Source organism: Cyprinodon variegatus, unplaced genomic scaffold (assembly GCF_000732505.1).
Source record: "Cyprinodon variegatus isolate N-32 unplaced genomic scaffold, C_variegatus-1.0 Scaffold156, whole genome shotgun sequence".
In the NCBI taxonomy this organism is placed as follows: Eukaryota; Metazoa; Chordata; class Actinopteri; order Cyprinodontiformes; family Cyprinodontidae; genus Cyprinodon; species Cyprinodon variegatus.
The window spans coordinates 877,930-891,817 of NW_015150609.1; the positions used below are offsets into that span (position 1 = coordinate 877,930).

Here is a 13,888-nt window from a genome sequence, read left to right on the forward strand (position 1 = left end):
TTGTCTTCTCATTTCAGAAGGCCCCCTGCTTGTCGTTGCCTAGGGCCCCTAATTTCCTAAATCCGCCCCTGAGTACAGGGGGCATTACAGGAAGCAGTTCTATAAGAGCCCCTGTTGGCCCCTGTCTAGAACCGCCCATAGATTTATAACGCAAATATGGATATTTTCTCATTTAATAATCAGTGAAGTTTAAATTTTTATTTTGGACCAAAATTTCTTTAACAATTAAACGTTTTTTGTTTTTGGATTTAATATAATCCACGAATTCTTCCTCAGGTCAGCTAATAATCTGCTGCCTCGGTTTGACCTGGAAGTGAGCGCGCTAAAGCGGGCGGTGCCGTGGTTTCTCCATCCGGTGTGTCGGAACCTTTTCACGGCAGGCGAAGAATGGAGAGAGACGCTAAAGGCTGTTAGCGAGCTAAAGGCTGAGAAAACCTCCAGCTACAAGAAGAGCGCAGGAGACCTCACATGAATCCCGCCTGCGCCCTGCTAAACTGGACCTGAGCGGGACACGGGAGGGGGGGGGGACTCCGTGGACGCGTGGATTTATCACCGTGGAGGTGAGAACATCGCATTAGCTCGATGCGTGCCAGTAAAAGGAGCATTTGTTGAGAGGTTTTCAGCTAATAGGAGCGATGCTAACGAAGCTAATTTCCTTGTTGCGCTCAGTCCAACTGTCACCAGCCATCATTTGGCTGTTTTATCGCTTAGGACAGGTAAGGAAATACATTTATACGCAAATTTTAACAACTTTTTTTTCACCCCACATGATAAACATAAAAATATATCTGCTTTTTTATTATTTTTTTTATTAGTAGAATATATTTACACTATGGCAACCTCTTTGGCTAAGTATTGTTTTGCTAAAATTTGCTTCAGGGTTTACTATTTATATTTAATGTTGAACATTCGGTCAATAATTATGTCGTTATTTTTTTTTAGCAATATGAGCTTTTATTTTAGACTGCCATTGATAGCTTTGTCCGGGACAAGGTGGTAAACAGCTGCTAAACGTCTCCTTCTGTTGGATCAACCGCAGGCCTCCCTATAGACGGATCGATCAGCTTCATTTTAACCTCATATTCCCTGTTACTGAAGCTGCTGTTAATCTGAGGCTGCTTCCTCTTTCTGGGTTTATTTTTGGACACACAGTCTGTAGATCTTAGCTTTTTAACTGCCCCATTTCGTTTTGAAGACATTGAAGTTTTTTTTCCCCTGACTTCTCAGTTTAAATGTGCTGCACATTTCCTTTTCTTCTGCTCAAACGTTGCATCTCGACCTACATTGTTGTTCTGTGGTTAAACAGATGACTTTACTACAGAATCAACAAAACACCAACAGAAACACAGTGGTTTTTTTTATGTTGTAGGTCTCAAACTCTGATATGATCATTTCATAAACACATAGGATCAATCATGCTTCAAATGCTACAAATCAAATGAATTTGGGAGTTTTTATGAACAGCTGAGTCAGGATCTAATTTAGATTTTGGGGGACTTAAGATTTTCTCACAACTACACCGGTTTAAAACATGAGTTTTATAACTAGACCTGAATTGTTTACATGTATGAAATTATAAATCCGCTAAGATATCCGGGGATCCAGGTGCACAGTTTTATATTGTTAAAACACTTTATAGTACAGTATTTTATTGCTTATCTTTTAACTCTTCACCTGTATGTCATTATTATACATCCTTCATAGGTCAACATTTATGTTGCCATTTTTTCTGTAATCTTTTTGCTGGTGTAAACACCAGAATTTCCCCATTGTGGGACCATAAAGGGATTTTCTATTCTATTCTTTTCTATTCTATCATTTTTCCTGCGAGTTTGGTCTAGCCTCGATCATTTCCCCAGGCCTTAGAACTGGCGGGCCAATCACAATGCAGAGATGTGTTTTGAATTTCTGGATGCAAAGTTGGCGGGATTTTGAGGGCGTGACGACAAAGCTGTGTGACGCTGGAGAAAGCGCAACAAGAAAGATGGCAACAACTATTGAACAGTTCTCGTTTGACTCAGCTTTAAATCCCTTTTGAAAGGATTAGACTTTGGGTTTTCGTTGAAACGTGAGCAGGAAGAGGCTCTGCGCTCATTCAGTTTTAGGAAGAACGTATTCGCTGTTTTACCGACAGGCTGTTTGTTTACACTCCCCCATCAGCTTTCTGTCGCGCTTCCTACGTCACAGTCAGTTGCGCTCATTGGTCAGAGCGTTGGCCAATAGGCACAGACATGGTTTGAAAAACAACGGGTTGTTCTCATCAACAATCTTTCGATGTCTCATTCATTGGGGCCAGACTAAATTACACATTTAGTAGCCAGATACTGGTTTATCTGGCTACTATTCTATTCTATATCCTAATAAATTGGGTACCACTCCTTTTATACATACAAAGATGGTCTTAGACTTAGACAAACTTAATTGTCGTTTGATAAATACAGCTTTCAATAGTGAAATGAACATTACCATTTATAAAGTGCCTCAGTGGACGGTGTAGTTCTACCCAGAACTTTCCTCAGTTTTTTTTTTTATTTTTTTAATTTTTTTTGCATACTCTAATATAAGAAGCATTTTAACTTCTATATTTTTCTGGACTAAGATTTACATTTTCCCCAAAAAACATTTACCTCAATTTACTCAAGTTATAAAGCAACACTGCAGGGAAGTTGGATTGAAATTTGTCTAAATGGATAAGGGTCGTTTTAAGGTTTAACTAGAAAACAAGAAATGAAGCAAATCAAAAAGGATGTATCCAAAATATGTCAACACTTAGAGGCCTTGTTTTTTTTTTCCCAACCTATTAGGTTTTTCAGGCGACAAGATAATCCAACGTCAATCTAATCCTTAAATTGTCTATTTGAAATGTTATTTCTTTATAGTGTACAGCAATGTTTCCCAACCGGGGGTATATATACCCCTACTGGTTCGCAAGTGTAATGGTACATTAAAATATTTTGAATTTGAAAAAATAAACAAGCTTTTATTAATCAAAAAATAAGTTTTTCTTATGTTTGAGTTCACCTTCAGCTTTGACACACATCAAAACCAAGCAGAGGAGGTCTTTCTAAAAGGTAAACAAGTTTACATTCATGGTGCAAAACGCATTGATATGGAAGATTCAGTGGAGTGCAAAATAAATAAATATGGTGCAAAATGCAGTAGAGCAATGAGTTGTGTTCTATTTAAAGTCTGATATATTTCTTTTTTCTTCAAACAGCTTAATTTATCTTTTGCCTTGGCTAGGGAGGAAATTGGTCGCTTTCATTCATCCAGCAGAGCGGCAGTGTGCAGCAAAACAGACTTTATTCTCAAAAAAGCTAGGAAAAAAAAAATCTTCTCATTTAAAAAATCTGAACAACGTTAGCGCTTTTTGACACCACAATTTTTCAAAACCTTATTCTTGTAACCAGCCTGTGCTTAATTGGTATCAGGTTTGGAAAACATCATTTATAAAAGCTAAAAAGCATTCAGTATTTTGGATAATTGTCCTTTGAACTTATTGTTTTTTTTCTGACCAGTTATGTGAATGTTTTGTAATGCCTAACTTCTTGTTGTTTAATCCAATTGCTTGCAGGGGTATGTAATAGATAGCTTATAAATTATCAGTATTCCTATCACAAAGATGTGAGGAGATTTCAGATTTAATGAAAACAGTCTAAGACTCTGGCTATGCCAGTCACTGCGGAGTCTGATCACTTAAGAAGACAGCTCAAACCTGTAGATAACGCACATCCAAGGTAATTAACATGAAATGCAGCAAACGCACAATTAAATTCATCGGGTGGAACCGTTTTAGAAGCCAGGAAGTAGAAAGGACTGAAATGTTTTTTTTTATCTTGTTTTAAATATAGTGATTCTACAGAGAAGCTGGTGAATATTGTGTTTTGACAATATCTGCTCAGCATGATCATAACACTGAAACAAGGAAGGGAAAAAAAATGTGTTTCAGATCACAAAAAACATACCCATTGTGTGTTTTTTTTATTAGTGGTTTTGCAGATGGTCATTGTACTTTTTTTTTTTTTTTCTTTTTTTAGTTTAAATCCTCCTGGTTTTTCCAATCAGAAGGGAAAAAAAGCAACACAAAAAAAGTAGTTTTTTTTGTTTTAATTGATCAAGCTGCATAAATGTGATGTTTGAGATCCAACGTATATGTAAGAAAGAGGAAGCTATAGTTTCTATGATAAGGGAGGCAGCTGGTAGCTGGCACTAACCCAGTGGGAGTCTGCTCTGTGTGCAGACCCCCCCTGAAAGGCTGATCTTTTCACTGAAGGTTAATCACTGCGCTATAAACCGTCAGGCTTTTTATTAAAGAAAAATGTCATGAAATGCTAAACAATTTATTTTTTTTTTTGTTTAGCTAAGAAACTTTTGGGCACATTTTTTTTCCACTGAAATACATTTTTTAGACAAATATCTGCTGCAAATAAAACAATTTATTTTCTATAAAAATTGTATATTTTCAATATTTAACTTCTCAATAAATTTGTTTAGTTGTTGCTAAATACCATCATCATATGTTTTATTTTATTTTTACTAACAATCCTTGCCCTTTGGAATAATTTCAAATAAACACCCTCTGTGTTTTCTTCTGTATTTAGACAAATACTATTTTATCAGTCAGCATATTGATTTGATGAACTGAATTAAACAGTAATGTATTAGAATATGTATTGAACTGCACTGGTTTGGACTTTCAATATATTAAGATAAGAATTGGCTCAGTTATGTTCAGTATTGTCTTTCCATACAGATGAACCAAATTGAGTTGAAAGTTAAATAAGACCTTTAAACTGAGGCTAAAACCTGGACTGATATCGAATGATTTTACAAAAGATAATGACGAGCCTCTAATTTAAACATTTCATTCAGTGATCACTAATGTCTGTTGGACTGTTGTCCTGCACAGAGACGTACTAACAACCCTTGTCCTCTGCAAATAACAATTTTCCCATGTTAAGTTCAAGCCATAGTTCTGATTTAAACCTTTTTCATCATGTAGCTTTGATTAAAGACATGGAAAACAAGAAATTTCGACCAGATGATCACATTTGTCATTATAAATGATCAATTATATCTTTAATATGAAACAAAGCTGTTTGAACCATCATTATTTCTTCTTTTTTGTTTTTAATGGGAAGAAAACAATGTCTGGAGACATGGCATTTCCATGTTTCACACAGAATGTGGAAGAAAAATAAGCAAGAAAAAAAGCTGCAATTGAATCTATTTGTTAAAAAAAAGACAAATGAATTGTCAGAGGAATGCATGGGTGGGAAACATGAAAAATGTCTCCATGTAATCTGCATCCAAGGTGCTTTCACAGGCTGTGGGGATTCCCCAGCCCATGTCAGGTCCCAAAGCTGCAGGGATAAGGCTGGGCTGCTACACCCTTCACACGATTTCAGCTGAAAGGGATGTTCTGCCTCTATTTTTAGACTCTTACTCATTGACAGGACCTTCAGTTTCACACCTTCCTTAGTAAATTATCAGTCCGTTTAAATAACACAAAATAACTTGAATATAAAACCTATTGTGGGGTTTAGATGCTTTGATCTGTGAGATTTGGGATATTGGAGGATTTTCATCTTAATCTCTCTATAGTAATCTTCAGGTTGGGCATGTCTGGGCATGTTATATTGTCCATAGCACTGCTTGTTAGATGAACCATGCATAAGCTTTGGTCGGTGAGAAATTCTCACTGAAATAATACAGTATTGTGATTTTATATACACAAGAAATTGAGGTAGAATGTAAAACAGGATGTAATCCGTTTAAAACTTAAAAGCAACAAATATATTCTCTAACACAGCTAAAATCAAACCTAATTACATTTATGTCTAATATTCATGACATTTTGATTTTCAAGCACAGATTCAAGCACCAATCTAGAATAAAAACTCTAAACTCAGTGGTAGGCTGATGTTATACCTTTTTCTTTGGCGTTCTTTACACCCTTAGTGCATGGTAGTGTGCTCTCCTTATGAACACTAGTAATTATCTCTGTAACAGCCTTCATGCTGTAAAGTGAACAGCGGTGCCTGTGATATAATGGGTTATGATGGTGTGTTGTGAACTGATGAATGCATTTTGAGGAGGGTGCACTTCCTCAGCCGCCGATCAAAATGCTCCGATTGGGATGGCCCACAAATCATTATTTGCAGAATGGCAGCTGTTCCGAATCAGCCTGGGTCTTAGCTCCAAAACGTGCCTTTATTGTTGTGTTGTTAGGCTCTTGGTTTTATGTAATCTCACCGGCGCTCAGTTGCCCTTGAGAGCAAACGCGCTGTCTTTGATGCTCAGATCTGTGCAGGCAACACTGAGCATGAGTCATCCAGAAGCCCACACACACACAATACCATCAGCGGCAGGCTTCACATGCTCAGGAATTAGACCATTGTGATGAAAACAGTTTTCTTTTTTTTCTTCTTTTTTTGCTTTTCACAAGGAGTTCCTCTTTTTTTTCTCTTCAAATCCAAACTGTTGATGAGAAAAAAAATCTGAATAGTTTGTAGTTTCCTATAGTAGATTCAAACAGAACACGAGGAGAGATGTAACAATGACAACATCACTAGTTCTTCTTATTACATAAAAACAAAACACCGAGATGCATTTTATCAGTAAAAAAAGACTTTATATCTGCAGACGTTTTGGAAAGTGAAGAAATCAAACGTGTGGCCTTAGAAGTAGAAGACGTGGCTTTATATAAACATTTACATAATACTCTCTGGTATCGTCCTCTGGGTTGTGGCTGTGGGTGGTGTGATGCGGTTGTGATGATATACTATGGCTTAGGCTTTGTGTTGATGCTAAAACTGGTCCAAGTGTTTTGTTACCACTGGGACTTGATTACTATCTCTTAAGGACAGCCATACTTTTAGGGTGAGCCACAGCTCTTCTAGTTTCATGCTCTGGGCATGTTTCAAAGGTTATGAATGCACCTTGGTCTTTTATAATTGTGTGAAACCCTTTCTGATATGTGCCTTTGTAAATTCTCAGTCATCCAGGTCATGGCAACCACAAATCGGCGTAACTTGGAAGGTAACTGGACTTTTGAAACCTTTTTGGAGATGTTTCGACACCTATCTAGGAGTCTTTGTCAATTCTGTCGAGCGCACCAGAGCAATCTGTAGTTGGAGCTCTGATATAGTTAAGCAGCATGGACGTCTATCCTCCTGTACACATTCCAAGTCAAATGCTAATCAAATAGCCACCCTTTGTTCTTCTGGATTGTTGGGGCTATGTGATTGGTCTTTTGATTCATAATGGGAGGGCTTATTTAATTTCTTGGGAATCAGTTCTATGACTGAATTGTAAATGCTTGGAAGCTGAAACCGCAATCCTCCCCCTGTGTTCAGTGATAGTTTCTTTTTTGTTCCCACAGAGATGGCTTCCTTGACCCCTCTTTCAAACTGTCCTCTCTGTCCAAAATCTGAACACTTTGGTCTTCAAATGTGGGCAATGGGCTTCAGAGGCTACGCATGTGCACAACTAATTAAATGTAAGATATGTAAACTGAATTTATATCAGTCCCTTAGACTGAAGCCATGGTAAAAGTAGACCTTTAAATTGTAGTGTTTTTGCTATAGGAACATATTGAGACATGTTCTTGCCTTTGAAGCAGTTGCAGAATAAACCAGGGAGAGAGAGAAGTGTTTGATGCAGTCACACTGCAGGCCTTAATGCTCAATTCTGTTCCTTTTGTGAAATACGATTTATTTATTTTTTTTGCGACGCCATTTACATTTCCTAATAGATGTGACTTTTCTGTGATTTCCTGTGTTAACTGCATTCATACAGCTTAAGTGTCCCACATGCGCAGTAGAAGACGCAATGATGTCACAAGCAAGCATGCTCTGTGTTTACAGAAGTAAACATGGATGGTAGTGTTGGAGTGCATCTAGCGATCTTTCCCAACCTTAAAAACTCAATCTTTCCAAGGTGGTTAAGAAAAGACTGCTCTTCGCATTAGTGTTCGCCATGGTTGTTGTTTTTCTTCCCGCTTCTGTGAGTAAGATGCAGAATAGTGACCTTTGTTGAGTATTAATGTTGTTCCGGTCGAATGAAAGCGGTCTGGCTGATCTTTGGTCGCATTTGAAAAGATCAGAATCGTATCGGATTCAGGACCACAGGGCCAAGTGGCCTGGGTCTTATTGGAAAAATTCAGATCTTTGTTGTTCAGACTTCCATGAAAAGATCAGATACAGGTCGTATATGCGCAAAAAAATCAGATTTGGTTCACTTAAGGCTGCAGTGTGAACGTAGCCTTAGAGGAGAAATTCAGGAAAAAATTGAGATTCTGCAGCCCACCAGCATCTCCAATGTCCTTAGTTGTCGTTTGTTTTGTCAGCACATGTTTTAAGTAAGGGGAGGGTCCTATGGTAACTGGCATCCGCAATCCTGCCGGAAAGCGGGGACGAAGTTGTTGTGGAAGAGGACGCCAGGGCGGTAAAAGCTTGGTTTGGTGTAGAAGGCTTGCAGCCGTACATGTTTGAGCCCTTGCCTCACAACGCTGCCAGTTCTGTTAGCTCTACGCCTGCTGAAGACACAGACGTCCATCCCTGAGAACACTGGGACGGAACTCATGTTTTTCCACTTTCTCACCGCCTTGGCCATATCTAGACCCACAGCTAGTTCTTGATTGTCCCTCTTGCGCTGTTCGCGTGGAATAACATAGCGCAGACCACGCTTCCAAATTGGGCATATATAAAAAATATCTGCGACAAGCTCACTGCGACACACTGCTGCAGGAGTTTAACAAGCCCTTTAGTTCGACAGTCACATTTGCTCTTGTTTAAGTGTTCTATGTTCCCCTACCATTATTCAAGGGGGGCGCCTCGGCCCGCTCCATCAACCCCCGCCCATCATATTTCAGATTGTGTGTTGCTGTCCCCCAATGCAGGAGGCTCTGCTCAACGTCTCACTGGTTCAAGCTGATATTTTGTATATGAAGAAGCGATGAGGGCCCCTCCCAATATGGAAAAAAAGAGAAAAGAACAGGTGTTCCTGTTTTGCATGGTCTAACCACTGGGTAGGAACACTGTTTAGACCGCTCCCAGGAAGTTGGTCTGTTTCTTTAAATGTTTTCTCTTTGTTTACAGTCCTACTGGCTGTCGAAAGATGGACTTCAGATTGTTTCGAAATGGGATTATAACCTCCCCCAGACTGATGGCTAGCACATTTGCTTCTTTATGCTTACAGCTGCACAATTCAATAAATCACTCTTTATTATGATAACATTCCAACAACAGGAGGACTGCTTGGATGCCATATTTATCAGCGTGTTACATTTCTGGTGTCAAAATTATATTTTTAAATATAGTGACTGAAATAAAAAACCCTACAGACGGAAAAATGGATACGTCATAAGAAAGCAACTTTGATATGAAAAATATGGATTTAATCATTTCTCATATTTCCAATATAGATTTTAAAACTAGTATGACAGCTGACATGTTCTGCTGATATACTGGAACCCTTTCTCAGGTCATTGCTTTAGGCTTTTCTGTGTTGGCATGTGTTAGCGGTCACCTCATGTTGGATAAATCCAGAGCCTGGTTACAACCAAGTTGTTTTGAACATTGTAAGGGGGGTGTACTTTCTTTTTTGAAACCACTGCACGCACGTATTAAAGTCCAATGTGACTGCTCCCCAGTTGCTGCCTGTTTGTGTGCTGGTAGACTTATCTCTAAAGGAATTCTCCTTACAAACACAGCTCTTGTTTCTTCAGTTGCTTATTTACACATAAACCAAAAGGAAAGTTATAAGCTAAGCTAAACCAGGAACCTTTTTATTAGAGATATTTTACAGCTGGTACAGCTTCCCTGTCTGCTTCATTCCAGCAGATTTCTGCTCTAATTTCTTTTTCCTGCTTTGCAGGTTTTCTAGTAACTCCTAGAGTGAAGTTGGATTTATACAAAGCTTTTTTGTGTGTTTGCTTTGTCTGCCATTCTGGTGTTAAGAGGTCATTGTACTGTTTGCTCTGTCAACATGTGAATAAGACCTACCCTGCTAGGATTGTAAAGACCTCTTCTTTTCTACTGTTATGTCTAAAGATTTATCATTTTAATGTGTTTTATATTAATCTAGTTTACTTGTCAGGGCCACCCCTTAAAGAGCCTCCTGCTCACAATCTCTCACTTCATTTGTTTCCCACAGGTGTCCACAAATGTTGAGGCCCAACAACTAATATAGGTGAGGGTGAGGTTGGGGGAGTGGACCGCTCCAGCTTCTGACCCATGACAGTGGCTGTCCAGTCCAGGTGCCACTGGTAACCAGAGCTGTGGCTGCTGCGGTGGGCCCGGCCCAGGAGGCCTTACTGTGACCAGTGCTGCCATGGATCCACAAAGAGAGAAGTATGGCGAGCGGCCGGCTAGAGGCACCAAAGTTTCCCAGGGAAGCCGAAGCGGACACTCGACCCGGCAGTCGGGCTCCTCGAGCACGTCTGGCGTTCTCATGGTGGGACCTAATTTCCGTGTGGGGAAGAAGATCGGTTGTGGAAACTTCGGGGAATTGAAGCTCGGTATGTTTGGAGTTTAATTCTTGTCAGAACTGGAAGCACATTAGACAACACACTCTGTTGGTGACTTAATGGTGTTGGTCACTAAAAATACAAGTGAAAATCGTCGCTGCAAGCTCATCCAGGAGGAGCAAGTCAGTGACTGGATCCAAACAAATGGTTTTCCCTGATAGAAAACTTTCAACCAATCAGAGTGTATTTTTCTCTGTAGATGACTATTGTTGTAAATCAGCACTATATAAGTAAACCAAATGGAACTGAAATTAAACTAATGCTGCATTCACACTGCTTTCTTCTTTATTAATTGTAAATGTTTTATTTTTTGCATGATGATTCAGACTACTACTATATTTCAGCCAACAGTCTGAATGCTTTATGGCCCCAATGCATCATGCATGTGTAGAAAGAACAGTGTGTACTGCGAAAAAAATCAAGTTAGTGAATTTTTTTTCAAAAAAGTTTTTTTCTTAAACAACTTTGCTAATGGAATAAGACAATTTGCATTTAAAATAAGAAAAATCATCTGCAGTGTCTTATTTAAAGTGCATAATATCCAATTTTCTTAGTTTAAGGGTACAAATACTAATTCCATTGGCAAATATTCTTATTTATCTTCTCAAATTCAGGTTAAACAGACTTATTTTAAGACATTTTTACTTTATTTTTTTTATTTGTTGTAATTTCTGCTTATAAAAGTGGCACAATTTGGATTTATTTTTTCATTTTCTTTGAGGTAAACAGATCGGAATCAGGTCGTTCTGCCATGAAAAAGTCAGTTACGAGTCACATAGGAGCAAAAATATTGGATTTAAGTCACATTTTCCTGCAGTGTAAATGTAGATTAAAGTTTCATGTTCAGTTTGTCCGTTTACTAATTCGTACCCATATTTAGTCTCTTACTACCTCCACTGGTGCTTGCATTCATAGCTCTTTTTCCCCATATACTATAACCATTTTTTCCCCGTGGTTCAATATTTAAATGAATATTGAAGATGAATTTTCCTAAAATGCATATTCTTAGCTGACCAATTTGAATTATGTCTTCTCCCTGATCCCACTTGGGACTGTTAACTTAAATAAATTATGACAGATTAGAACCCAAAATTGCCTAATGACAGGATGGGATATATGATTTATCTGGGCCACATTTCCTTCCTGTAGACTGAGTAGAACATAAATTGGTTTAAATGTTTGGCTGTCAAAGTAGGTATTAAATGTTCCTGTGTTAGTCTGAATAGGGGCCTGGTTGGCAGAAAACATCCTACGGCAGACGGAACCAACTTAAATAGGCAGGATGGTGAAGGTTTAAAATGAATACACTGGATAAGATGGTGTGATTGAACGTTTAATCCTACTTTTCTGTCTTGTTACAGGTAAGAATCTCTACACAAATGAGTATGTAGCCATTAAACTGGTAAGTCCCCTGCAGTTATCTTAAGCTTTTAACTTATTGCTTCTGTGCAGGAATACAGATTAAAACGGTTAATTGTTTTAACATACAGATCCTTGGAGATTGGAATCAGACTAATTTTTCATGGTTTTATTCAATAAAAAAAATGTATTAATCCCATAGGGAAATGAGATATAATTAAATTAAATGGTCATATTTTATTTGAATTGTATTGATGATTAATTTCATGTATATAATTAACAGATAACAGGATATAATTGTGTTTATATATATATATATATATATATATATATATATATATATATATATATATATATATATATATATATATATATATATATATATATATATATATATATATATATATATATATATATATATAAATAATAAAATATGGGGTTGATTATTATTATTCTATATTTAAATTATGTAAAATAAAGTTTTACTCTGTTTCATCCATTCATTGAATGGTTTATAACTAATAACTCTTAAAAAAAAAAAAAAAGACCCTTGCTTTTGACTTTTTCCAGCAAAATGGTAATTAGAAGGTTGAAACCTAAGAAGCCAGAAATATATCTGAAATAAGAGCCCTTTTTTATTTTTGTGTGATTGTTACTATAAGAGTTATTTCTGATTCTGTTTCTTTTCTTCATTTACGTGTTTGGTCTTGTAGGAACCAGTGAAGTCGAGGGCCCCGCAGCTGCATTTGGAATACCGGTTTTACAAAAGTCTTGGGACTACAGGTGAGAGAAAAGATGTGGATCTAGTTCCCCGCTTTGTTTATGTGTGACTTCATGGTGATGGTTTCAGTGTTTGGGAAGATGAGTCCGGAGATTTCATCATTTCCACAACAAGTGATTAGTCATCCCAGAGCGCATGCTGATGTAGAGCTGGTTTAAAAGCTTGCCTTAATCTGCAGGATGTTTTGTAGAAAGGTGTATGAAAACCTCCCCGTATATATGAAGAGACAACTTCCTGAGTTACAGTTTTTGTTGGAGTTTAAGTTAAGATTCCTATTAACCTAGAAAATGTATATAGAGCTTATTTTCTGGTTGACTGGAATTTAGGACAGCCGTTTTTATGTCAGACAAATCAGCAAAAGCAGCAGAGATTGACTCCGTTTCTCAGTATCTTCTCTTCCATAAACTATTGTCTCCTGCTTAATTTGTTTCCAAGGGTTCAGCCGATGGGAGAACTATAATTTTGAAACGGCTGCCTTCATCTTAACCTTTCTGAGCTTCATCCTTTTATCTTAGTTGCAGATTCAAAAGAAACAAATGTGTTTCTGTCCACCAAGCAAATTTTATTTTTCAAGCTTTTTATATTTGAACTCAGCATGTTTTCTCTTTATAAATAACGCCCGTTTGCTTTCACTACTAATCTAACAACGCACGATTCAGTACAGAGGCTCCTTTTTAAAGATACTATTCCAGATGCTGCGACCTCACATTTTTCATGACAAGTATCATCAGGGATTTCAGTATTCTGGATTTTCGGCTTGTAGTGAATGCCCGTGGGTAAATCAAAAATCTCTCCAAAATAAATTGACAATAAATAAAAAAAAAAAAAAAAAAAAAAGACATTTGACTTGTGTTTGTCAGCCAATGGTAGCAAAGGAGCGCTCTGAAACTAACAGTGTTAGCTAATCAGAAGAAGGAGGAGGGGGCCTAGGGACCGGTAAGGCAGGGGGGAAGTACGGGGCCGCCGGTGTCCAGGCTACTTTCACTAGGTCGGGTTCGGTCACTCCCTACCCTCATCCGTCAGGGTTCCCTGACCGGTCCCCAAGCTGACGGCTCTGTTCGAGTCCCCGGTGTGTTTCGACTATGTGCTGCATTGTAGTCGACCAAATCCCGGACAATTTTGAAATTCCCATTTTTTTAGGTCTGAAAAGTAGGACATCTCTGGGAAAAAGAGGACTTCTGCTATGGCTACAGCTGATGTACCAGCGTCAATAAATG

General features: G+C 38.0%; 1 protein-coding gene across 5 annotated transcripts in view; it reads left to right on the forward strand.

The window, feature by feature from the left end:
- The first annotated feature begins 325 nt into the window (after window positions 1-325).
- Window positions 326-13,888, forward strand: part of LOC107086558 (casein kinase I) — a 35,205-nt gene continuing 21,642 nt past the window's right edge. For 3 of the 5 annotated variants that reach the window (XM_015377585.1, XM_015377588.1, XM_015377590.1), the window contains exons 1-4: window positions 327-560; window positions 10,159-10,522; window positions 11,893-11,933; window positions 12,604-12,673. In XM_015377585.1, coding sequence (XP_015233071.1) covers window positions 10,336-10,522; window positions 11,893-11,933; window positions 12,604-12,673 — 298 coding nt within the window. In that variant the 5' untranslated portion in view covers window positions 327-560; window positions 10,159-10,335. The other 2 variants (XM_015377589.1, XM_015377586.1) reach the window with 2 other exon arrangements.